At 40.9% G+C, this 27267-nt stretch overlaps 1 protein-coding gene across 2 annotated transcripts; it reads left to right on the top strand.

Annotated features, from left to right (window-relative positions):
* Positions 1 to 4985: 4985 nt before the first annotated feature.
* On the top strand, positions 4986 to 27194 carry TRAF6 (TNF receptor associated factor 6). Of its 2 annotated transcripts, XM_074909362.1 has the most exons (8): positions 4986 to 5063; positions 12748 to 13074; positions 18528 to 18678; positions 19325 to 19483; positions 20368 to 20439; positions 21837 to 21914; positions 22734 to 22854; positions 22918 to 27194. In XM_074909362.1, exons 2-8 carry the CDS (start codon positions 12779 to 12781, stop codon positions 23613 to 23615), a joined length of 1575 nt encoding a protein of 524 aa, XP_074765463.1. In that variant the 5' UTR covers positions 4986 to 5063; positions 12748 to 12778; the 3' UTR covers positions 23616 to 27194. The 2 variants fall into 2 exon arrangements, with proteins under 2 accessions (XP_074765463.1, XP_074765462.1); XM_074909361.1 differs by having other exon boundaries at positions 22734 to 27194.
* Positions 27195 to 27267: the final 73 nt, after the last annotated feature.

The raw sequence follows: 27267 nt of genomic DNA, 5'->3' as shown, positions 1-27267 counted from the left end.
TCAACAAACACTTTGCGGGCTTTTTGCCTAGCTCCCAGGCAGTGGAGATTTCAGCAGCTCTCTTGGGAGAGCTAGAAATATTCCCAGTGCCAGGAATATTTCCTGCTACTCAGACTAACTTTGTCTGTGTCCTGTTCTTCTAGTTGGGGGTCACACTGAACAATCTTCCTTCTCCCTGCCTGCCCCACTCAGATTCTTTTGGAACGAAGCCCCAGCATGAACCCCCAGCTGTAGTTATTTGACTCCAACAGCTCTGTTCAGTATTACCCCTTTTTGTCTTGAAAAGGGAAAAGAAACTCCTTTTCTTCCCAGATCACAATATTTCATACATTTCTGAAGATGAGCGAGATTGCAATACATTTACTCACAATCAATGAAGACCTTCCTTTCTAGATAGCCCCACCAAAATGAGCAGAACAACCTCTGAGGCAAGGAAGCACATATAAAATAAAATCATTGACTTGCATATTAAACCAGAAAAGCAACCAACATTCAGATGTCCTACAGGCATCTGGGATGCTGTCATTAAAACTGCCTACCTGTAGCTCACTGTCAATTTGTAGAGCTGCTGCTCTGTCTGCCCAGTTTGCTCCTGTCAAGCTTGCTCGCTCTCTCCTGCGTACTCCTGCTCTTTCTGTGTTCCCTCTGCTTTTTAAAGACACTGCAGTGCTGTTTATCTCACTTTATCCCTGTCCCTCCAAGCTCCTACTACCACCCTGGTGCTAACCACAGGGTACTTCAACTAAACACAATACAGAACTCTCAAATCCAGGTGGCACCTGGCAATTCATGAGGCTTAACCACAAAATTCGTATAAACAAGGTCTTGTGAGAGACTCTTGGGCTCTGAGATAACTATGCAGACCCTGAGGAGCACCTGCACTGTTTTTTAGCACAAAGTTTTGCATTTGTGTTTATTCTTTATCATTTCAGAGCTGGTTTCTTCACTGTTAACTCTCAGAGAGGAGAACCTGGTGTCTGTTGACACCACTGTCCCACATCACTGAAGGTCAATGGCCCGCTTCCTCAGGTCAACAGCAGCCAGGCTTCTGGGGTTTGGGTGAATTGACAACAGGGATCACAAAACATCCTTTCTTCTGATACTGGTGTTTAATTTTCAAGAATATTACCTCTTTCGTGATGTACATCCAGGGATCTGAAGGCCCTGAGCAGGGAGGACAAATCATCAATATAAAAGCTACCTATATACATATTGAGTAACTGGTAGATACTACACCAGGCATATACCACAGGTGGCCACAAACAGTTGGCAGTAGAGTCTCTTTTCTGGAGAAACCCAGCTGAACACCCATGCTTAGTTTCCACAGAGAAACTGTCTCAAAAACTGACTCAAAGTGGAAAGAAACCCAATTCTGTCACACCACAGCACCCTGAAAGATTTCAGTCTCCATACATAACATTGTGCAAAAATTTTAGCGAGCCATCAAGTCCTTCCAAATGTGAGCATAAGTTAACACTCCATAAGCAGGCATTGGCAGTAGCAGCATGACTACATAAACACCTACCCAAGCATTTCCCTTTCTCAGGAGACTTTGTGATCCTGCAGGACTCAAACCCTTTTTCAGCTTGCACACTCTCCTCTGACAAGGTGGCTATGAGGGAGGCCACTGTGCTTCCAGTGCAGCTCAGGATCTCCCAGTCAATGTAGCTCCTACCTGATGGCAGCCAGAAGAAAAACCAGCAAAAGTTGTAATATTTGGCATTTTCTATAGCCAAAAGAGGTGAGAGGATTCCCTCCCTATTACCCACTCTAATTTCACAATGCATTCAGTTCTTAGAATCACAGAAACATTTAGATTAGAAAAGACCATAACATCATCGAGTCCAACCATTAACCTAGCACTGCCAACTCCACCACTAACCATGTCCCTAAGCACCATGTCCACACGTCTTTTAAATACCTCCAGGCATGGGGACTCAACCCCCTCCCGGGGCAGCCTGTTCCAATGCTTGGCAACACCTTCTGTGAAGAAAATGTTCCCTAATATCCAGTCTAAACCTGCCCTGGTGCAACTTGAGGCCATTCCCTCTTGTCCTATCACTTGTTACTTGATAAGAGACTGACACCCACCTCACTAGAGCCTCCTTTCAGGTAGCTGTAGAGAGCAATCTGATCTCCCCTCAGCCTTCTTTTCTCAAGGTTAAACACCCCCAGTTCCTCAGCCACTTGTAAGACCTGTCCTCCAGACCCTTCACCAGCTTCACTGCTGTTCTTTGGATCCGCTCCAGCACCTCAATGTCTTTGTTGTAGTGAGGGTCCCAAAAAACTGAACCCACTCATTGAGGGGCGGCCTCACCAGTGCCGAGTACAGGGGTCAGATCCCTTCCCTGTCCCTGCTGGCCACGCTAGTGCTGACACAAGCCAGGATGCCACTGGCCTTCTTGGCCACCTGGGCACACTGCTGGCTCCTGTTCAGCTGGCTGGCAAGCAACATCCCGAGGTCCTTTTCCACCGGGCAGCTTTCCAGCCACTCTGCCCCAAGCCATTCTTGTAAGCTGCTGTCTTCAAGACATGGTTACTCCTGACTCTGTGTGCCACACGAGAGGCCAACGGTTCCTCAGTAACCAGGTGTAATGATTCATGTCAAAACAAGTAATGTATGGAGCAAATAAACAAAGTATGTGTGGAGTATGTAATGCATGGAGAAAGTAAATAAAGTTTGGCACCAAACCCTGATATGCTTGCTCAGATTCTGACTTACGCAAAACCCTAATGTGAAATAAATTCCAATCAGAAACAACTGTATGGGAGTGCCAGGGTAGGGTGGAACAGAAATTATAGAGGTTATTCCAAGCCAAGGCAGTGTGGGGCAAGGATACCACGGCTGAGGCATTTGCAGACCTCTAAGAACATTAGATGGCTAGGTCCTGAGCCCAGCTCTCCCACTGTCCCTGTTTTGTCTGGGCATCCTAACAACCTGCCTATTTTTACTATTCACTCCCTATCATTTGGAGAGACCTTTTTAAAAACATCAGATCAGGCTGCAATACCAGATATCAATCAAAATCACTCTCTGCAGTCACATGCTAGTTTCCTCCCTTATCTTGAAACGGCAGACACGGCTCCCTGACAATATGCATTGTTATTATTGAAGGATTTGGGGCTCTTTGAGAAGTAGTTTAGCAAATCTCTCCCTTTGGGATGCTTATTCAAAACTTCACCCAGGTAGCTGGCTACCTGCCCCGTTCCCCTGGGAGCCCAAGTCCCCGCGCAAACGGTGCTGTACAAAGAGCAGCTTGGTTATCAAAGGAGCTGCGTGAGCATATGTAAGCCTAGTCAAGTGTTTTCATTCCAAAGTACCCAGGAAATCACCTTGAAAAAATACTGTCTTGTAGGGATACTGTAGGCACGTGAAGGTTTTAATAGATCTCGAATTGCTAAAGCTTTGGCTGTGGTTTTTGTCCGTATGAGCATAATTGCTCAACAGTTTGAGCTGCACAGATCCAATGCTGGAAAATGTTTTCCCTGTGCAACTGGCACCACCGAGTGGGGAAAAAGCATTTTTGCACTGGTTTCTGTTACAGCAGGGGCATTTATACATGACTATGGGCCTAAGCTTCCCATAAACCATACAGATTTGGAAACTGCTCTAAATAAAGGCATTTCATTTACACTTGGAATAAAAACTCTAGATACGTTTCTTGAATTCTCTGTTAAAATAGGCTGGACGTCAGTCCTCTGGGTACCCTACAGATTGCTAAAATTAGTATTTTTCAGTGATTAAAAACTCTCCATCTAAGGATATCAGATTTACAAAGCTATGTAATGATAAATTTTGTCGTTTTGCAGCTAATGAAAGTAACATGCAGTTTGTTCACTTGACAGGAGGGAAAGGACAACTCTGAAATTCCGCCAGTTGTCCAGGAAAGAGCACACAGCATTTTGGTTTTTTAATTTATTCTTAGTACAACTATTTCCTTACTGTGGTACTTTGGAACCCTATCTGATGATCCATCTATCTCTCTCCTCTTAACTCTTAGCTTCCTGGCAGGTGCTAACAAAAAATATGTTTTGGACATGAAGCAGTGCTGGGAGTGGTGCATTAGGGTCTGGCATGCCCCTTTGCTCCCGAAGCAGCACGCTGCCTGCACCGGGGAGCTCAGCACTCGGAGGGGACAGGCAGTTTAGCGATGGCACCAGCCCCTGGTTTCTGAAGGCACCAGCCCCTGGTTTCTGATGGCACCAGCCCCTGGTTTCCAGCTCCCAGGGAGAGGGGCCTGAGACGCTGGAAATCTACTGGGAAGCTGTGGCCCCACAATCCCCCAAATGCTGGGAACAGAAGGGTTTGTTGGATTTAATAAGTCTGAGTCAGAGATTCTTACCAAGAAAACTCACTGATGCAAACAACAAAATTCGCCTTGTTCAATTTTGAGGAAACGAAGTTGTCTTTATGTTTGCACTGTCCCGGTTTTTCACTTCCTTAAAGCTGCTGGTTGTCACCAGCCGCCGGGAAAGGCGAGCCCTGGCGCTTGCCCTGGCCGAGGTAGGCCGCAGCGCAGGAGTCCCCTTGGGCCAGATGAGGTTGAGACAGAAAATTACTTCTATTAAGAATTTTACATTGAGAAATGGTTTAGGTTTTTGTGGTTTTTTTTGCGAATCCTAAGCCGACCCCTCAGCTTCGAACACCTGATCGAACACCCCTCAGGCAGCTTCGAATTTTTCAGGACTTTTTCAGAGCGCTCCCGAGGGAGCTGAGGGAATACTGGTGGGTTTTCAAAAAAAAAAAAAAAAAAAAGGAAAAGAATGACAGCTTCACTCCTATTTCCGCAGAGGCTGCCCGCTCCGGGGCGCCGGTTCCCGAGGGGAAGCCCTCCGCCGCCCGCCGGAGCCTCCCGGCCCTGCGGCCCGGCCCGGCGCCGTGTGTCCTCCGCGCCGGCAGGGGGCGGTGCGGCGGCGCGCTCGGAGCGCCGCGCTTGTTGCGGGCCGCCGCCGCCCCGGTGCCTCCCCGAGCAGAAGGCGGAAGCGGCGGCCGGCGGGGCCGCGGGGCGGCGGCGAGTGAGGGCCGGGCGGGCCGCGGCGGGGGCCGGGGGCGCCGGACTCCGGTAAGGGAGGGTCCCGCTGGCGCGTTTTCCCTCGCGGGCCGGGGCTGCTGCCTCGGGAGCGCGGCCGCTCTCCCGGCGGCGGGGGTCGGCGCGCAGCCGTGCGGCCGTTTCCCCGGGAGCGGGGCTCGGCGGCTGGGCGGGCGCCCGCGTCGTGGCGGGGGCTCGGCGGGGCGGGAGGCGGTGAGACGGGCCGGGGCGCGGCGGGCCGGGGCGCAGCAGCCCGCGCTGCGCCGAAACTGAAAGTGCGCGGGCAGCCGAGGCGCGGGGGGCCCCGGGAACCGGCCGCGGCCCGGCGCTGCCCCGGAGGGCGGGAGCGGGGCCCCAGCGGCCTCCTCGTCCCTCTCGGCTGTCCCCGGGTGCAGCCCCGGGGCCTCACCGAAAAAGCGGGCGCTGTTTGTCCCGCGGTGAAATGGAGACACTCCATAAATTCTTCGGGAACGTGCTCAAGGTCTGTAAGGATAACGTGCAAGAGAGGCTGCTGCTCTACACCCGATAGATCTATTTTCTAGTCGAGACTGGCGGTACTTAATATTTGTGGTAAATTTATTAACACGAGTAATAAGTTGTGACTTCAGTAGCACTTTCCATCGATTTCATCTGTTTCAGATAGGTCACACTGAGTCTTTTCACACTTAAACGGAAATTTCAGCTGTAGGTGGGAGGAAATTAATTATATCCCTTATACCCAGTAGTTAAAGCAAGGCAGAAGTATTTCTCTTGTGTTTGCCTCTGACAAGCTCTGCGGAGCTACCTGGATTTTGTTGTGTCTTGGATACCATTGACAGAATGATTAACAAAGTATTGATTTAAAGCTTTCGGTGAGGAAGAGGCAGGAAAAGGAACCAGGAGGCAGAGTTACGCACTGCACTAGCAGCTTGTTTAACATCTCCAGTGCTTTTTACCGTGTTCACCAACTGCGTGAACACTTGCAAGCAAACTGCTTTGTCTTTCCGTAATGTGAAAGGGCCGTGAAACTAGTCCCACTAGCATCAGAAGGAAGAAGGGTCACAGCAGTATGTTGATAAAGGCACTTTGATTATTTTCATGGCAGATATCACTTTGAGCAAAATTCTTCTGCATGTTCCACATTACCTTCAGCTTTTCCCAGCAGCTAAAGATTTGTGGAGCTCAGTCAGGCTCTGTTGAATGAGAAGTTGTTGAGAAATAAATGGCTACTTAAGTTTTGTAGTACTGCATCACTTCAATAGTGCTTTCTATTTTTAAAAATATGCCACTATATTTAAAAAGACAATAGATACTTATGATGATAGTACTTAAGAATGAAAAAAATGTCTGAGGTGAACATGCTTTTTCTTCACTTTAACTTTCATGGGTTTCATATGTTAAGAACAGTAACTTTTATATCTCAGTAGCACGAATTAGCTAAACATTAAAAAGTTTTAGATCTAGACTGTGAAAATTAACAAAGATTCTGGGCATAAAGCATGTCAAAAAGAAAATGAAAATAAACACAAGGTAGGGTGAAAAGGGGAAATGTTGTAGTTGTTTCGGAATGTGTGTTTAATTCACTGTTTCTTTTCCCAGGCTCTCAAATCGTTTTACTAAGGCCAGATACAAGCTTAATGCTTGTTGAAGTAGACTGTAATTAAATCTATCCAGGAGACTGTGCCTTGTGGAAATGACGTTTGTTCATAGCCAGACTTCTCCATGCTTCTTTTTGAAGTGCTTTCTGTCCTGATGTTTACTATGTCCCCATTATGGCAGCATCTTAAATTCTCTGCAGATCTACTGAGGGACATAGAAAGGCACAGTGCATATCTCAGAGTGTTCTCAGTGTGCAGGGGGAGAGCAGAGGGCAAAGAGAGCAGAGTTTCTCCCAAAATAAAGAATTAAATAGTATTGTTCTTCTCACTAACAACTCTTGACTTGTATTTGTTAATCTGAACAATTCTCAGTGAAAGGTCTGTAGAAGTTAATAAATTGAAGAAAGTTTGGGGGGGGGTTGGTTTGGTTTGGGTTTTTTTTTTTTGAATATGGAAAAACCCATGGAATATTTTGGTGTTAAATACAGTATAGTGCACTTCCACTGCTCACTAAAATTAAATTTGTTTTGACGTACTGAAGTAGGATAAAATATGAACCTAACTGAGAGCATGCCACCATCTAGTCTCCTAAGTAACACTTAAGCATAAAAATACATATGTGATTAAAGCCTGACAGCATTCTCTTCAAGCAAAGACACTCAGCTGGAAAGCTTCAGAAACCCCCACAGGCTGCTCTGCTCCAGTGGCAGGAGCTCTTGATAGTGCCTAATGAGCTTTTAATGTTGTTGTTCGATTGTATTTTCCTCAAACAAAAACTCTTATTTTAAGTCTTCAGGTTCACATGTTAAAATGGTTAGTGGTTATCCAAAAGATAACTGCTATTAAAAAAAAAAAGTCGATCTCTCAACAAAATGTTTGCAACGTGCTTGCAGGCTTTTACAAGGAACCAGAGTTTGGGTTTTGCAGTTCTGAGTTCTACCTGAATCTCCTATTGCTTTGGCTTGTCTAGCCATTTGATAGTTTTGAAATGAAAGTGTTTTATAGGTATTAATTAAAAGGAACTTGCATCATTTAATATGTTCTGCTTGGATGAGGCCGCAGTAATGATAGTTACAGACCTCATAATGCAAACACAGAGTGCTTATCAGTTGTCAGTAGACCATTGATAAATATGCCTGGGAATAAGTGTTGCAAGTATTGCTTCACAAACAAATTATCCAGAGTCATTCCACTGGTCTGTCAGTCTCATGACCCAGAAATCTATATGTACAAGACATATATTCTCAGTGAGGCAGAAGAAAAGAGAAAAGTTTGGCCAGCTTCTCTTTCTGTGCAACATCGGAGGCATTTCTCTTGCTGGCTGTGGGCTGACCAGGCTGCAAGCAGATTAATTATGTTTGTGAACTTCGAGAAAGAAGAGAGATTTGTAATAGTCTTCTTTATTGATTTCCTTATTTATATGGCTACTCAGTGTGAATATTCTAGGAAAAGGCATGTGGAAATTAGTTGTATTCAATACTTACTGATTAATATTTTAAAATGTCTTTTTCATGGTGACTGATACACTCCCTGTACAGTGTTCCTTCACCTTTGCCAAGTGCTCATAGATATGGTTTGATATTTCTGTGTAAATAGGATACAATGCCTACTTTTATTTCTTCCCGATTACTCATAGTGTAATTTTCCAGGCAATCTGACGATATCTTCTGGTACCAGTAATATATTTTGATTTAGAGAAGTTTCTGAATTAATTCTGTGACTCTTTGGAGCATGAAAATCTGTAAAAGTCCTGCCTGAATTCCATTATACTATGGGACTTTGCAAATCAAAGTGCTGAGTTTTGTTACGTGCATTCATTTGAAATATGGATGGTTTTTGATTCTATTTTGAAATTAGTTTTGTCAGTCATAAGGTACATTATTCTTGCAGGAGTTTGCTCTTCTGGTCTGACTGTACTATCTCAGATCAACCTAATCGCTTTGTAATGCAACGGTGTAAATAGAACATAGCACAGGTTACTCACTGAAGAAAGGTTTCGACACCATTTAGCGTGGGGACTCCCTATGATCTTAACTGTGTCTTTTCCGGGGCATGAAGGTTTGATCCTTAGGGCATTCCGGATTTCTCTAGCACGAATAATGATCAAACAAATTTTGTCCATTACCGTTTGGCCTGGAAAGCACCTTCCTTTCTGTCATTAAAATATACAGCTGTTGCCGCAAAGAGAGAAATCAAACTTTGCTGGCCCAGGGACTTCAGGTACCTCATGTGTACAAGCTAAAACCCATTAACTTACCTATTCAGCAAGTCTGAAAGGACTTCCTAGCTCTAGAAAAGGCATTTCAGTACATTACTAAACATTGTTTTAAGGCTTTCTCTGCCTCAAACTTCACACTAGCAAAAACAAAAATTACCATGTAATGATCCACTTTAATTTCAGTTGTTCCTCTGTCTGAAGGTTGGATGTTGTCCAAACAAAAAAGGTCATAGAGCAGGCTACCAAAGTGTTTAATGTATTAAATGTCCCCAAAAATGGATAAATTCTAAACACTGTGGTGTAGACAAGGTATTATAAATTAATATTTGCTTGTATTTGATTCAGTACTTGTATTTGACTCAGTTTTGTTCAGCACAGAGGAAGAATAACAACTATTATCAACAGGAAGAAAAACCAATCCAGTTTTGGTGGAATGTGTGTTAGGTTTTATTTCACTGGTAATTATTTTGTAATCAAAAAGAAAGGGTAGCAATTTGATGTGAATTTTGGGATATACACTGGTTTGGGTTTTAAAATCCATCCTCATCTGAAAATTTTGTAAATTCCCCAGGGGAGGAACATGCAAAGCTGCTACAGTAGGCTCATGAATCACTCCACTTTCATCAGGGGAAAGACCTGTCATCAACATTCAAAGTATACTCTTCTCTAATTGGTTTTGCTATAGCATTGCTCTGTTCAAGCAGATTGAATCTGTGTTCCTACTCCTGAAGAGTGAAATAAATGCCACAAGAAACAGAACTAATGCCTGCTACAGTAGTTACAGCTTGTAGAGGAACTGTTTTAAACTGTGATGGAGTAATCTGGCCTCAGTTAATGGTCTGAGCAACAGCAGTGTGGGTTGGTGGGTTTTTTTTTAAATTGTGCTTTGCCCCAGACCTATAAATACATGTGGACGAAGGAGGATTTTCCTCACAGAGAAGGTGAAATGGATATGAGTAGTAGGAGAAATTCTATCATATAAAACATGAACAAAGTTTAAAATCTGGCTCTTAATCACCTTGTTTAATTGCCTCTTTGTGCCTGAATTTCCTATTTAAAAAAGAGGAGTCAATGATACTTGCACTTTTTTTATTAACTTCTTGGTCATATGCAGACAAAAAGCTCCATGTGGGAGTGGAATCACTGAATAAGGGGATTTTTGTGTGAGACTGGGATGTTGACTGGTTGCAGTGACTCACTAAAATGATTCTGGTAGAGGATTTTTGTTTCTGTAAACTGAATGTACATACCTGATATATCTGTACACAAACTGAATGTACATACCTGATATGTACATAGAAAAAATTTAAATGGACAAAGAGAACACCACTTGCACAGCACTTAAATCTACAGTGTTCAAGTCTCAAGATTATACTGAGTCAGATCTTGTTTTCTCCCTTATAAGAACAATATTTCAAATAGTATGGTTTTTTTCCTAGGAACAGCCCAAGGGAAGTCGCACACTTCTTTGCAATTAACGTGACAGCTGAATTTGGGTAAAGCTATTATATTTTCCTCCTTGTGACTTCCTGAATCCCTTTGTGACATTGCTAGAGATATATGTTCCTCCTCCCTTTCTTAGTCTCGCTAAATATATGCTTGTGGCTTAGAATAATGTGAAGTTTTCAGTCTTCCCACTCCATTGACCCAATTTAGTTCCTGTGATTTTTAAAATTTTTTTTTATTTTTTGGTGAAACATGGTCTGTGGACTAATCATCCTCTGCAGCAGCTGTTCAGTAAAAGTTATGTTAGCTTGACAATGGAAACAAGTTTGGTTTTTTCTCAAGAGAAAAGAGACCTAACATTCTAAAAAAAATCTTAAAAAAAAAAAAGAGATGGTGGTGTTTCTGTCACAGAGCATCTTTCTAAGCATTGATTCTTCTGCTTCCATTCTAAGTCACTGGGGGAGCTGCTCTGTTCCATGGAATTAAATTTATCGTCATTGGATACACCTGAAGTAACTGCTGAGAATTTACTTGGTGTTTAGTTTGCATTGCTGTTGTGTTTAGGAGCCTTGATTATAAAGCTTGTTATGGTAGATAATGTGCAGGGATAATATATGAGGGCAGAGAACAGGTACAGAAGTAAACATTGCTCCTTGGATGTAGGTCTGGCAGCTCTGCTACCAAGTTATTTGTGCCTAAAATGAGAATTGCCAACCAGTTCAGTACAGCTCTAAACTGTCAGACTGTGCTTTGAGACTCTGTACTTTAATGGTATTTTGGAAATGTCAGGAGCGCTGCTCTTCAGGTACTTCTCATACCTCTGTGTACCTCAACAAAATGGCAAGTCACATATTTACACAATGGAATAAAAGTTTTGTTTTGATTCTGACTGTAACTGACCTAGATATGGGTTTGCCTGTTTTGTTTTGTTTGGTAGATCTGTTGGTCTTGGGGTTTTATTGGTCTGGATAACAGGAAAAAAAATAGCTCGCACACTGTTAGCATGGGCAGTATTGCTGACTGTTTATCATGAAGGTAGCCTAAAACACATTTCTGTAATGTTGCGTGTGTTCAGAATTTGTTCGCAGTACATGCTAGTTGAGGCTTTGTGTGATTAGTATTTCTGTTGTAATCTTCAGGTGTCATGTAATAAGCACCCAAATAATATCGTACTACCTGTATATCCTCCTATCCATGAACGTTTTGTTAAAATGATCTGTGATGTTCAAATTCAGATAAAGGCAGGTAAAAGCACAATAGCGATGCAGATCAACAATCCTTACAGTTCAATTCTTGATTAATCCTTAGATTTCCATCCCTAATATGCTTTAAATAATGTAATGGTATTACAGTGAATGCAGTAGGTGAGCACTGCAAGAGGCCTTTGCCTATATTGCTGTGCAAAACAAGATGAGATCTGGGTTTAGTGGGCTTGTTTTGCATGCCAGGCTCTGTAACCCTCAGCCTACTCCTACTGCCTTGCACCTGGTGATGACCTCTGTGTTTCAAAGAAATGTCATTTATAGAAAACTTAACCACAATAGGATTCTACGAAAATGGTTGCAACCATTAAAAAAATGGAGGGAGAGGAAAACTTTGGACTTCTGGAATTTATATTTGTTGTTTAGACCTTTCTTGAAAATTATTTGGTGTAGAAACGTTGGCAGTCTGGGGACAACAGCATTTTTTAATTTCATACCTCTGAGTTCAGCCTGATTCCTGAGCAGTATTTTAAAAGCAGGCTTTCCAATGCCATTCACCACTGCTGAGGAAAATGTGACTTTTATCTTCCGTTCTTACAGTCATGTACCTTGTCCTCCCTGCCACCTATACTGGAGGAAGGGAAGGAGAGCAAGAACTCCGAGTACTAGTAGTTTGTAGATAGCTTTTGAGCTGTGCAGGTATTAGTTTTATCTCATATGTAGCTTCTTACTCAATTTAAAGTCCTGTTGGCAGTTTTAAAATGTTATCAGCAGTGCTGTATATTTGAATTTCATTTGCAGCACCGCATCTGCTTGGTTAATAAAATGTTAAATAACATTTATTCACTGCAAGGAAAATATGGAATTGAGCTATTATCATCCAATAACGCTTGGTGCAGCATTTTTCAAGCAAATTATGTTTGAATGCTTTAGAAGTACATAATACTGAAAGGGTAAAGAGGCATTTTCAGTAAACAGCAAGGAGAAAGGCTATTCTCTTTTTACAGAAATGAGGTAGATGAAAGAGATTACAGAAAGTGTGTGTGTTTGTGTTTGAACTAGACTGACAGGATGCAGTGTGCTTTCCTATATATCACAAGGTAAGTAAAAAAGATAGATAACAGAACCTGGGACAAAACAAAACGAGTGATTTTGAGTAGAACCAAATCTGCGCTGCTGTTCCAGTGTTTCTGGCCAGAAATAAAATTTGTTCTTGACTGAAAAGGAAGGGTTTGGAATATTTTAAATTAACACATCTTTTTATTGCCTTGCAGAGTGTTCCTGTGTAGCACTTGATTAGCTACTATGAGCTTGTTATATAGTGATAACATTTGTGGAGCCCGAGACGTGGAAAGCGGCTGCTGCGCAGCCATGGCCAGTGCCTGCAGCGCTGGAACCAAAGAGGACAGCGTGAGCGTCGGCAGTGGGACTGGAAACCCCTCGAGCTCTTTCACAGAGGAAACACAAGGATACGATGTGGAGTTTGATCCGCCCTTGGAAAGTAAATATGAGTGTCCAATCTGTTTGATGGCTCTTCGGGAAGCAGTGCAGACACCATGTGGACACCGTTTCTGTAAAGGCTGCATTGTCAAATCAATAAGGTAAAGGAAAATTTACAGAAGTTGTTTTTAGGAAGAAATTCACTTACCAGTACAGAGCAGTTTAAGGGCGATATAAACCGAATAGAACTGCTTAAGGTGCATTACTAGTAAGTGCTAATAGAACTCTTGGAATTTACAGTTCATTAAAGATGCTTTCTAATAAACACCATGTATGGCCAAAATGTTGTGAGTTTGGAGGTTGCATGAGCTTTAGATATTTTGAACATTTATGCAAATTTACCCAGGTTATGAATCTAAAACTTTGAATGAGTAAACATTAAATAATAATTTTTTTAAAGTAGCCAAATCCTCCAAATAAATTCCATGTTCAGCCCAGGATTATAAAACCTGTCTTTTCACTATGATTTTTTCCATTGATAACTACAGGCGGTGTGGTTTCTTGGTGCAGATACAGCAATTCCTGCTTTCAGTTCTTCACTTGAAATCAGCTGCTTCCTTGTTGAGCTGAAAGAGAGAATGTGGTGAGGGAACAGCGTCAAAAAAAAATGTTGAGAAAGAAAACTAGGTGGCATATGGGGAAGTGGGAATGAGATATGAAGGCAAGAACAGGCCAGGCTCATAAAAATGAATGATTGAAAGAGCAAAGAAGGGCAGAAAGTACACTGGTAGAGTGTACTTCCCTCAAACCTGGAATACAGTCATCAGTGTCCCACACGTGTCAGGGAGTATTGGAACACGTTGATAGAAGGCTAGATATTATGCTGTAAGGTTTTTTTCCTTCTTGGCATAAGCCTGATTTTTCTCTTATCAGTTGCTTGTGCAACTCAACTATCACAGTAGTTTGGTAGGAATCTAAATATTTAATTCTGTGTGACCCACATATAGAATTGGTTAATTTCCAACCTTACTTTGAGTGCCTTTGTGTAGAGATCATCAAACTGTCTTCAGTGTTACCATACAACGTTGTTTTTCCCAAGCATTTATTTTTAGCATGCAAAATGGATGGTGCTTTCTTAATTGGTTTTCCATACCATTTATCCATAGTTCTATTCCATTTCTTTCTCTCCACGGGCCATCATTTGTAACTCACTAAATGAATAGTATGCTGGCAACAATGTTCACTAAAAGCAGTAATTCTGTGGGTTTTGCAGGCTTCTCTCTAGCTTCTGTCGCATCTGATGCTGCTGTATTTCTTCGTGGCATCTCTTTTAGATTTAGGAGGGCAATGTTGGAGTATGAAGACAATTTTGCATTCCCTACTTACGATAGCAAAAGAGCAGGCTATTTGCCTTTCTAGCAAGCCCAGAAATTTATTGTGTGTCTTCACAGCGCAGTTCTCATTAACATCAGTTTCAGCAGTATTTCTGAGAAATAGATGCGAACTGTCATCCAGAAAATGCAGAATACCACCAGTGTTCACCCATGAAAAGTGACTCACCTGTGGATTCTGCAGAGGAAGCTGAGAGATACTCAGTTCTCCACAAAGCATACCATGAGATCACCCTGCTCCCTTAGTCCTTTACCTTGTTCACTGTGTTCCTACTTCTGCAAGGAAAGTACATCAGGCCTTACCCAACTGTATCACTCGAAGGTAGTCACATCACCCGGATGCATAGAAGAAGGCAAAAAAACCCCAACCTGAACCTGTCAGCTTTGGCTGAAATCCAGTTCCCTTGGCACAAGCAGTTGGCTTCGCTTTCTGCCCTTTGTTTTGCACATTCTGACCTAAATTCTTTCAAGTGGTCAGTGTACATGATATCATGCATGCTTGTAAGCCCTGAATTAGATGTTTGTACTAATAAATGCCATTGCATTTTGGAATTCCTTACTTGCTCTCTCTGAGCTTCCTCTATTTGTTGGCAGTAGCAGTTTTTATACTCTTCTTTAACTTGGATATTTCTGGAAGAAAGAAATCTTTAAACCTTCATCTTAAATCTTTACATGGGAGTACAATGTCTATAAATCCTGAAGGTGAATTAGTCAGTACATAAGTATACTGAGCTTTAGACGTGTCTACTCACCAGTCACTTCAAAGACAACAGAATTCCTAGGTTAAAAACTGAGGGGAAAATGATTAAACTTAGAATTATCAAAAATAGATGTCTCAATTCCAGTCTTTCAGATCCCTAACAGTTAAGGCGATCTTGTTTTCTAATCCTTCTGCTGATGGTCATTGGTTAGACTTTACCACAGGACTACGTGAGGAACTGCAGTGAACCCATGCTCAGAAAACGTCTCATAGCAGGTAGAGAAACTTCCTTCTTAAACCTCAGGCATGGGAAATGGTTTCTCTTCCTTTTTAAATTAACAGAGCATTTGCTCTGCTCAGAGTTTTAGGTCTGCAAACAGTTTCAATGACCAGAAGCTTTTACTGCATTTACGCCCTTTCCCTATTTTACTTTGTTTCTATAGATAGTGTTAACTGTTTCAGTGAATACTAAACACAGGTGGAAAGAATCTTTCATCTTGGAGACCACAGATCATCACTGTGATATTTCAGATGTTTCACTGATAGTAAACGTTTACCCTCATTGCCAACTGCGATCTGTATTTGGAGTGCAGTTTGAGTGAATGCTTGTGAAAGCAGAGCAGACAGTTTACAGTGCCAGACCTCTCTGAATCCCTGAAGGGCTGAATTGCATGCTTAATTGGGATTCATGGGTCAAGCTATTGTTTTGGAGTATGTAGTGTCTACAGTACAGTATTGATTTGGAGTATGTAATGTCTGCAGTACCGTATTGACTGATGTTATTGAGAAGCTTCTGCAGAACTAAAATGAAAATGGAAAGTGATTTTTACGTTCTTCAAGTACTGTGTTTTTCATAAAGTGATTGTCACAGCCTTTATTTGATCAGGAAAAAATTGCTCCTGTTTATTCCTCATTTCCCCACTGTGTAGCTCAAGGGAACACAGAGATTAAGGGATTTGAATGATAGAGGACGGACAAGCAGTTTTTAAGTAATTGCTCCTTGTGACTTGCACAAACTATTGTAGTTGTCCATGTTGAAGAAGCTGTGGCTGCAACTAGAAAGATTTTTTTTAAAAAGCTTTTAAAGACTGAAGTCTTAAATCTTACAATGTGAGGGACGTGATGGATTTGATCACAGTAAATGTTTGCCTCTCAAAGTCTTGGCATCTTTAAATAAAGGTGGCTGAAGTGCTTTGAATCATGGTAGTGAAGAAGCTTATCTACCGAAGTAACTACAAATAATAGTTTATTATTTAAATAATTAAATAAATAATGTTACTGTCTGCGAAGTACTCGATTAGAAATTTTAGAAGAACTAAGTTCAGATGCAGTAGCTAATTAAATTTCACACTAGTCTTTCTTCTCCTATAACTTAGGTCAAAGCTGACTTGGGGCTTGTCCTAGAGCTCATCAAATATCAGAACCTGTTTTATTGAAAAAGCAGAATTATGAGCTGACAAGGGGCAGGAGAGAAAGCTTTGGCTGCCAGCAGTTCATCAGACAGCCAGCGTGGCTGCTGCTAACGTGTATGCCGCCTGCTTCAGCTTCTAGGCTAAACAGCTCAGTTGTGAAAATCACAGCAGGCTTTTTCGTCAAATGAAATTGTTCTGGCTTGACTCTTCATACCTGTATTTTAATTTCCAGGGCAATTACAGGAATATTCATTGTACTTTGTAGCAGATGATTATTGTTTCACAGGTACTGTTGTGGGTGGCACAGTCCAAGGTGATAATTCCAGCGTAGGAAAGCCTCCACTGTAATGTAGATTAGAACTGAGGTGCATAAACTCAATTCTGTCATAGGAGATGTATAGCAATAGCTTTGTCTGTAGACGAATCTAAGCAGCCTGTTTAGTATACTACAGCAAGTTGCTGCCCTTTCCATTGGAAAATTGCCATTCATTCTTATTTTACCCTTTGTCTGCTGGTTATTTAAACTGGGGAATCTAGGAGTCATTATCTAAAATTAATCTGTTGTTTGCTGTTGTTACACATGATTAGTTTTTCTGTGTAGAAATAAGGCTGCTGGCTTATCAGCAGGCCTGCTGAACTATCATTAAACTTCACTGAGCAGGGTATTTATAACCAAGTTATACCTGTGAAAACTGATTTCCTTTAGATTGCCTGCAAGCGAGGGAACGTTTCTGGGTTGCGACAAAGATTAGCAACTGATCACAGCTCAGGGAACTATGAAACAAAATGGCACGCTAGATATTTTCTTTTTTCCACTTGTTTAGGAGTATGACTATCAGACTTGTGGCAAGCTAGCTCTTGCAAGCAAAACCTAGGAAGGGAAGTTCCTTGTCTCTTTTTGAAGTCTCAACTTTACCCTCGCTTCCTCTAGCAATGTGGCTGATGAAGGAGTTGCTGAGCAATTATTTCCTTTTCCAACAAAGAACACAAATTCCCTCCTGGTCTCCATAGCCCACTAGGTTCTACTTCCCCTCGTGCTTGCAGGCACTGACAATGATCAGGCCTTTGATCTTTGCACCACAAGGGCGCTCTGACATTTTTCCACCCCATGTATTTTTCCATTTTATTACTGTTTCCATTAGCACTTCAGCTCAGAAGCTTTGATCCCTCATGCCTTTAACTCTATTACTTAATTATGAATAGGTGTATTGACCTACTGCTTCCAGAAGTGAGCTGATACTAGATAATTTTTTAAAGGAAAATTTGGTGGAAGTGATCTCTTTTTAACTCCATTTCTAATGATTCTTGTGTTTAAATGCAGGTAGACAGAACCTGACAAAGTGGAACAGGCTATCTGTTCTCTTGTGCAAGTTGCATACACCAGTGTTCCACCATCAGACTTCAAACTTGCACCAGTTAGCGCTGACTTCTGGTCTGTTTGCTGTTAAAATAGCTTCAGATACAACACCTTGTTCCAAATCCAGTGTTGTGTGTGGAGTTTTTTCACCCTTCTTTCCTGTTTAAATGAACAGGTTGAAGGATGACCAACTGATCAAATGATTGGTTGAACAACAAAAGCGGGGAAATGAGCTATATGAAAAATAATGCCAAGCAGGTTAAGATAAACTGGAAAAAAAGACGTCTTTGCTTTTTCTCTCAGCTATGATCACCTTGACTGTTTATAAAGTGAGAAAGAAAGGAGATAAGGTCTAAGAATCTTTAGAGTATTGTTTTGAAATAGTATGTGAAATATTCTTTGATGTTTGAGCTATGTGAGGTACTTATAAAAACAGGACCGCAAGTTCTTAGTTTCTTTACATCCTCCTCAAGTTTATTACCAGAGTATCTATCATAGCAGTTGTCCAGATAAAAACTATCGAGTTAGAAAAATGCTGTGATCCCACTCATGCCTCTTCAGTGAAACTTGGTATTTCAGTTTCTCTGATGTGCAGTGCATACTTCCTGGTAATTGCCACAGAAATGCCATTGTTTACAAAGACTGTCTTAGTGTGTTATAATTTGGCCACTAATGTCTTGCCGGTGTAAAACTATTTTAAATGAAGGGCAAAGGAAATTTGGACACTCTTTTTCCTTTCTTTTCTGTGTTGTAGAGATGCAGGTCACAAATGTCCAGTAGATAATGAAATTCTGCTCGAAAATCAACTTTTCCCGGACAACTTCGCTAAACGAGAAATCCTTTCATTAATGGTTAAGTGTCCCAACAAGGGCTGCAGTATGAAGATGGAGCTGAGGCATTTGGAGGTGAGAATTAATTTTGAAAATATGGAAAATACTGTTTTCATGGACAAATAAATTTTTTTAAAAAAAATTTAACATACATAGTCATACCTGATACATGTTTATGCTGATTTAGTGCATTGTTCACTCAAGACTAGAGCTACGCATATTCTTTTTTGATGAGTCTTTAACTGTAATTAGGTGATTCTCAAGTGAACATGGTCGTGTGTGAGAATTGTACTAATGCAGCTTTCTGTTTAGGATTTTTCACTTTGTCTTTTGACCAGCTGTATCTGTACTTCACACGAGTTCCCTAAAATCAGTTTCATATTCCCTCAAAGCAGGGCATGGATTGGACATTTGATATATATCCATATTGGATATGGATTATTAGTTGAAATCATTATTTTTGAAAATAATATACAAAGTTAAAAGGATAAACAACTGAATTTTTACATGAGAGCACTCTTAAAGCTCTGAATACATTAAGTCCTGATCTTGGTAATGGGACAGTAAGAGGCCATTGGCAAAGGCAGGGTAAGTGTATAAGGATTTCCTTGCGTGAAGGAAAGATTGCGAGTTGTTTCTCTTGTACTGTGCTTTATTTTGAAAACAGATGAGATGATAGTACCTGTTCGTAGTATCAAATGCCTCTTTTGTCCTTGTTCAGGACCACCAGTTGCAGTGTGATTTTTCCACTGTGGACTGCCCGCAGTGCCAAGGAGCCATCCAGAAGAATCATCTGAAAGAGCACATGACCCAGGAGTGTCTGAGGCGTCAAGTTTGTTGTCCAAACTGTGCCACATCTATGGCCTATGAAGATAAAGAGGTACTTAGCAGGAGTCTCAGTTTTTCAACCTTCATTCACATGGGTTTGCTTGTAAATGGAACATCAGTTTTTAAAAGAAAAAAAAAAAAGAAAGGGGGCTTGGTCTAGAAGAGCTCTTTGTGTTGCACAGGTGAGAAGCTACAAAATCATGACATTAGAACAGGCAAATGCTGGGGAGAGGATTGTGCTTAAACACAAACTTCTTGGGAACCCTGTGGTGTGAAAAGACCGTTGATTATCTGGCCTTATCGTCGGAGAGTCTGGTATCTAGTGCCAGAGTAACAAACAAAGCAATATTTACAGTTCTTATGCCTGGCAGAAAGGATGTGTCAGGAGGTGTGTCTTTTGGGGATATCTGGTAACACACAAGGCCAAGATCATTTCTGAATTCTTCTCCTGGCGCCACATTTTTAACTTGCATGATGCTGAAGATAGTCCTTTCCTTTTTGAGCTTCCATTGCTTTATCCATATATGGCTGTGTTTCATCTCAAGGGCTGTTGATTTTATGATGTATTGTAAATTGTCAAACAAAAATACCTCATCTAGTCCAAAAATAGCAAAAACCCCCTTTAATATAGTTCCACTACAATTGAACATGAATTTCAGAAACTTTTGGATAAGTTCAGGCTCCTTTGGAGCATAAGAGCTTTAGGAAATAATATACCTGCAACTTTATGAATCTCTTGTATTAGCCCAGGATAACAGTAATTATAGAAAACCTACTATTCAGGGTAGGGGGGATTGTCTTTGGTTCACAGTTGCATAAAGCTAAGTGCAAAACTTGAAATGTAAATAAAACTTGAGTGCCTTATCTGAGGTGATTAACACTTGTTTTAATTAGTGAAACTATTGATTCTTTCTTCTCTTCTGTTCGATAACTAAGCTTCATGACCAAACTTGCCCGCTCGCCAATGTATTTTGTGAATATTGCAACACAGTGCTCATCAGAGAGCAGGTAAGAGACTGCCTTTTGCTGTGTTTAATCTGGGTCAGACATTTTGTATTTACATTGCTTCTTTTATCTGAAATCAAACTTAAAGGAAACAGCTTGTCTACTAGCTAAAAAATCTCTACCTGTCTCTCTCTGAAAATGTTTGTGTCCAGTGAAGGTGTGCTACTCTTTTAGATGCTGCTCCAGCTTGCAATTGCAGTCTGGTAAACCTCTAGGATTTTTGGCTGCAAATCACATTGTTTTTTTGATCTTGAAGGGAGGTTAAAAAATACCAAGCAGCTGCCAGTGATTATGGCTGACATTAGAAGACAAGGCTCTGATTTGGGCAGAGAGGGAGAGTATTTATAACTGAAAAGACACTGTTGGAAAGTAGCTATAAATAATCTCAAACTGTAGATGCTGGCTGAAATTCTGCTTGTCCATTACTATTGTAATAGACATTACTGTTTCTTCTCTTCAATAATAACTTAATTGACAGGAAAATTATAAATGTTATTTAATTTGCAGCCTATCCCTGTTTGAGTGGATGGCAACTATGTTAGTGACCTGGGTTAAAGAATGATCTTGTCAAATTGGAGAAACACTCTGAAAAACGGGATTGAGTTCAGTAATGACAAAGGCAAAAATCTGTGTGAGGTAGAATAACGAACTGCAACAACAGGGAGCAGGGAATGCTAAGCTAGGTAGTGGTATAGAATTAATGGCTGTCCTGTATTAAGCTTGTGTTCTACTTCATCATGATATTTAAACAAGGCAGACATACTGGGTTATATAAGCAGGTATTTTGCCTGTGAAACCCAAAATTCTCTTTGCTCTGTTTAGGGCTTGTAAGGCCTCAGCTGAAGTTGTCCAGCTTTTGAGGTGGGGATGGATAGGGAGGATCCAGGGCAGTGAGATAATTGGGTCAGGAAACCATGGACCATGAGGAAAATTGAAGTAACTTGAGCTTTTTGAGGAAGAGCATAATGAAGAGAGATAGAGCGAGTATGCAATGCGACTCTGATTTAGAACACAGAAAAAATACTAACACTTTTTCACCATGTCACTATTTTGAGTTGAACAATACGCAAGCAGGGCTTCCGAAGAGAAGGAAATGGACTGTGATCTACCTTGAGTGGAGGCTAGAAACAAAAGGCATTTGGTCGAGCAGGAAAACCCGAATGTTTTCTGATGCATAATGTAAGAACAAAGGCAATGAGTTATTAAAGTACATTCAAGGAGGATGTAGAATTTTTATCATGAGCTAACGTTTTTGTTCAAAGCTTCCATATTTCTTTGAGAAATCATATAGGTATAAACTGAACTGACTTCAGGTACCTATTCAGAGTTTTATAACATTTAGGGTGTTCTAAAAGAATACTCTCAATGGAAAAGTTAATTTCAAATCTGATTTGTTTTAGATGCCTAACCATTATGACAATGATTGTCCTACTGCCCCAGTGCCATGTTTTTACAGTGCCTTTGGGTGTCCTGAAAAGGTAAGCCTTTTATTAGAATCATGAATTGCAGACCTTCTGTGTGTTTTTGTTGGGTTTTTTAATGTGTTTTCCTATTGTCTCATTCACCAGCCCAAATCCTCAGTGATGTGTGGGGTTTTTTTCTGTTTTGAGGTGTCTTCATTCTAAAACAGTACATGTTGATACATTGCCTTTCAAAGGCCCTTTTCAAATTTAAGAAATTCTGTGCGTGATTTGCTTGATGAACTTGCTTTTATTAATCCATGAATGTTTCTCAGCTTTCATGTTAGCAAAGTAGCTTCTAGCGTTTCTTCCAAAGTTGTGACCAAATACAGTTATGGCTCTTAAGAGTTCAATGAAGAAAACCTGACAGTGCTTTAAATTTGATTAAATTCAAAAATTATTTAATTTGGATAGTCTTATTTCTAGTTGTTTAACACCTCTTTGTAAAAATGGATCTTTTCCCTTCATTTCTGTATCAGTTTTCATGCGCCTTTGTATTTGGTACTGTGGAGCATTTTAGCAAATCAATGAAGAGAATACAATGCTGATTTAGAACACAGGAAAAATACTAAATGTATGTTTATCACTAACACTTTTTCACCGTGTCACTATTTTGAGTTAAACAGTATTTTCCCACTGGCATTTTTTCATTTGTCATAACAGTGATTTAAGTTTGGAACCCTCCATTGGTAGAGTGCTACTTTGTCACATCACCCCCACAGTTTGTCTCACGTAACAGAAGCAAGTAGTTGTTTGATTTTTCTTCAGAGCCACGTTTAAGATGTGGTTGTAAGTAATGTTTGATGTGTTCCTAATGCCGCATCTCTTAAATTGTAGATGCAGAGGAATGAACTGGCACGACATATGCAGGAATTCACTCAGGTTCACATGAGAATGATGGCTCAGAGTTTTCAAAATATCAGTGTTACTGCTACCAATCCTGTACCCTTCATCAACGGCCTACCCTTTGAGCCTACCCTCTTCTCACCCGTGTCACATGCCGCATATGATTGTAATCCAGAGGTTCAAAACTTCAAAGAAACTATTCAGCAGTTGGAAGGTCGTCTAGTAAGACAAGATCACCAAATCAGAGAACTCATTGCTAAAATGGAGACTCAGAACAGCCACATGGCAGAACTCAAACGTACCATCCGAAATCTGGAGGGCAAGATTGTTGAAATGGAGGCACAGCAGTGTAATGGTATTTATATCTGGAAGATTGAGAACTTCAGTGGACTTCAGAAAGCCCAGGAGGAAGAGAGGCCTGTTGTGATGCACAGTCCTGGCTTCTACACTGGGAAGCCTGGCTACAAGCTGTGCTTGCGCCTGCATATCCAGTTACCAAACGCTCAGCGTTGTGCTAATTTTATCTCTCTGTTTGTCCACACTATGCAAGGAGAATATGACAGCCATCTGCCGTGGCCTTTCCAAGGCACTATACGACTTTCTATTTTGGATCAATCAGAAGGCCCCGAGAGGCAAAATCATGAGGAAGTAATGGAAGCCAAGCCAGAGTTACTAGCCTTCCAGAGACCCACAATTCACCGCAATCCAAAAGGGTTTGGTTACGTGACTTTCATGCACCTTCAGACCTTGAAACAAAGAACCTTCGTAAAGGATGATACCCTTCTGGTGCGCTGTGAAGTTCTAACACGTCTAGATTTAAACAGTCTCCGCAGGGAGGGATTTCAGGCTCGCAGTACTGATGGAGCTATGTAAGTCTTAACAAGAGGAATGGAGCCACTAGTCGTGCTCCTCCACCACAGACTACAAGCACGTCTCATCATCCTTATAGGCTGTGTTTGTGACAGGTCATAGTTGCCAACACAGTTGATCTTCGCCTGCACGGAACTTTGTTGTTGCTGGTATAGATTTTTTTCTTGTACAAGGTCACGTGTTTGAACACGTGTTTGAAACGGTGTGTTTGGTATGGTTCTCTATTAAAGTAATAAGCTACTCCTGTAGCAAGCTAAATAAATGAAGTGGTGTTGATCAAAATTTAACTGCCTACAGGAAAATCCTATCAAAGTACCTGTGCATCTCAGTTTGGTAAAACTTAAGTCATGTCAGAAGTAAATCTTTTTGCCTCAGTGCCTTGGAATAGATACTGTAGCAGGGAAGTAGATAAATTAATAAAGATGAGCATTTGTTTATCTGTTTGTTTTTCACAGAGCTTGAGAAGGTTGAGACAGTTCCTGTACTGAGTTATCGATAATTTTGAATTTGCTATGCTGCTTTTGAAATCTGAAGTCAGGTAAAGACTTTGCTCACATGCCCTAGGGTTGAGGTATGCGTTGACCCTTCTCTCCTGCAGAGATAGCTTCAGGAAGTTGCACGTCGATGTAGAGTTGATACTAGTACTTCTGAAAGAGATGTGGTAGTGTTGTGGAGAAGGCTAAATGACTCAACTGAGTTCACTGAAGAAATATTTCTAATGTGATCTGAAAGTGCCCCTAATTCTCTTTATTTTGATAAATCTTTTGGCGTGTGCATGCTCCGGGCCCAGAATGTCAGTCACCATCACCAGAGAGATAAAAATGTAGTGTTTGAACGAGATACCTCTGTATTGGTGGGATCTCCTCCTCGCGCTGGACAGTTTTCGGGTTGTGAGTGGATACATGAGCAAAGGTATGTACTAGCTAGATAGCGTGACGCAGAATTTGCATTACTGTTGTTGAAACCTGTATTTGTACCAAAGCTGAACTTGTGACCTGCATCTGTTGGAGTGATCTCTTGGTGTTAGGGGTGACGCATGACCTGTGTCATCATCTGTGAGTTGTCAGTGGACAGCTTGGCCATGTCAGTGTCCAGCTCTCATGGGTATTTCCTGTCTCATTAGACAACAGGAGCTGGGCTACCCTCAACACTTCAGAGGGAAAGAAAAGCCTATTAATTAGTGTGAGGAAAAACTGCAATCCTGTTTGCTGTTAGGAAAAAAATCTGGTTTCCATAGTTACTCATTTAAACACTAGATTCACTATGTCAAGAATTCATGAGCTTCCTAATGATGCGTGTACTATTGTTTTCTGTTTGTATGCCATATAAATGTTAGTTTTGACCAGTCAAAGCTGAGTAGTTCACTGGTGCTACAAATTTTGACGTATCATGGTGCTGATAAGGTTTTGAGTGTTGTCTTTAAAAGGAAGAAAAAAGTTTTATTCACTCCATAACTTAAGTACGCAGTCTGATACTGAAGGAAGAACTAATCCATACATACACACGTGTATATTATTTCTCCAAGCTAGTGAAACAATCTTAAGACTTGAGACACTGCAATTTAAAAGATACTGAAGAATATTCCAAATCTTTGGTCTCATCAAAGAAATCCCATGGAGATCGTCAGTGGGGAAAGTGCATATGCTTAATATATACAAGGCTAATGAAAGACTACTATCCTATATTGATTTGGGAGGATACTCTGCCTGCCTGCATGAGATTAAAAGTTCTAGGACCCAACCTACCACTTTGTTCATCATATCCCGATGAGTAAAATTTATTTTGCAGATAGAGCCTGTGAGTTGAAGAGGGGTTGTGTTCAATGGAGTATTGTCACTACTGAAACTTGAACTTCCTGGCTAATGGTAAATGCAGTCAGTCGTTGACTTATTTAGTGTATTATTCGGTGTGTTTAGAGGACAGGTTTTGCCAAGATGCTCAAAGACAAACATTCTTTTGTTTTTTTTTTTTGGGGGGGGGGGGGGCAGAAGAAACACTTCTAGTTGAGAGCTTCTTCCTGCCACAATTTCTTTCTCAACCTTAGCAATAGTAACAAAAATGTACTACTAGTCCTGTGTTCACATAGACAAAAATGTCCTGTGTTCTAATATGAGTTCATACCCAAGACCCACTAAGCGCATTAATACTTTCTTTCCTTTTGAAGCTTTGCATTATGAACTGAATTTTTGCTTTGAGCCTTATCTGCTAGAACTGGTGTACCTCTGCCTTGGGAGGAAACTCCAGGTTCAGGAGTTTAAATGATTCAGGTTAATATTGTACAATAGCACAGACCAGCAGGGAATAGAAAGCTACTGCATGTATAATACTGTATTGGCCACAGTAACATGAATGCTTTATTCACTGCTGCTATTCTACTGGGTTTGTATTTTAATATTACCAAGTAGAACTCTGAGTGATGCCAGATTACTGTAATGCCAGAGTTTTACGTAAGAGAGACTTTCAGAGCTAATTTGCTAAGCGTCAGTTAAATCTTACTGTCATGAAAAGTTACAGATGTTAATGAAATGTTTATTCTTCTACTTGTTGCGTTTTTCTCTTTCTTCCCCCGCCTTCCAAGCTGCTCTTCATTTTAACTGCAGTTCCAGGGCTTGCTCTTACAAAGAAGATCAGCTAATGGAAGACCTTACGTGCATAACTTAGTGTTACCATCTCAATGTATAGTCTTCATGACTATTATCTTGTCTTCAAACTTTTCTAAGGTTACCCACAAAGAGATTCAGTTTCTAGGTGAAAATATATTTTCACTGAAACAGCCTCTTTTCTTTTCCCCTTCCTCCAAATCTGATCTTTTCTTTTGAGAAATAGTTTTACCATGGTGGATTGAGGTATAATTGCTAGAACTACTTAAATGGAAGCAGAAAGGCATGCAGTGTTGGGAGTTATCTCTAAAACAAAAATGAAGAAACATGGGGATTTAACCAGTTTCCTGTCTAATTTCTTCAGGGATGGGGTTCTTCAGTTCTGTAACTCTTGATGCTTTGCAGCGTTACTGGACCTCAAGGTGGTTTAGAAAGTGGCGTAGCTTCTCTTATCTTCCAAATTTCTGTTGTCTTGAACGTGTGTTAAGTCAGCTACTCATAGTATATGTATTTGCAAAGCTGCTATGGCACAGATTTTCCAATTATAATATATTGCAAATGTGTTTCCTTTTTGCCTCTGAATGTCTTCCCCTGCAGGGCAGGGAAAATTATTTTACTAAAAATGTCGGTATGTAATGTATATGTGGGAGCTCAGATAATGTGAGATGTATAGACTTGCTTTTTTAAGCAGTCTCATAATGTGCCTGATCATGTTTGCTATCAAGGGATTAAACTTGCTAATAAAATAAAATCAGGGTGGCCTTTCTGTTCTTATTTAGAGACACTTTTACATCAAATACATGGATGATGGATGCAAAAGATTGTTCTGGGGTTGGTGTTAAAGGTTTGTATTGGTTTGCATTTGAACAGAATGAAAGTACTGGTCCCTTGAAAGTATGGAGAGATTGTTTAATATATTTTGTAATTAATGCACAGCTATATTTCTGACAGGATTTAAAAAAAAATAAAGTAATGAAACTGTGCACTGTATGTTGCATCTTTATTCATATGGAAGGCTATTCAAGAAGATGAACTGATACAGGACCTGCCTCTGT

This window comes from Athene noctua, chromosome 6 (assembly GCF_965140245.1).
Source record: "Athene noctua chromosome 6, bAthNoc1.hap1.1, whole genome shotgun sequence".
In the NCBI taxonomy this organism is placed as follows: domain Eukaryota; kingdom Metazoa; phylum Chordata; class Aves; order Strigiformes; family Strigidae; genus Athene; species Athene noctua.
The sequence above is the reverse complement of the archived record's forward strand: the minus strand, read 5'-3'. Positions and strand labels throughout refer to the sequence as shown.

What these genes read in the sequence shown, in the direction of transcription:
- TRAF6 (XM_074909361.1), top strand. Translation starts at nt 12,779, where the DNA reads ATGAGCTTGTTATATAGTGATAACATTTGTGGAGCCCGAGACGTGGAA. An exon ending in TGGCCTATGAAGATAAAGAG is followed by an intron (nt 19,484 to 20,367) that starts GTACTTAGCAGG and finishes TCGATAACTAAG; the next exon opens with CTTCATGACCAAACTTGCCC. An exon ending in CAGTGCTCATCAGAGAGCAG is followed by an intron (nt 20,440 to 21,836) that starts GTAAGAGACTGC and finishes GATTTGTTTTAG; the next exon opens with ATGCCTAACCATTATGACAA.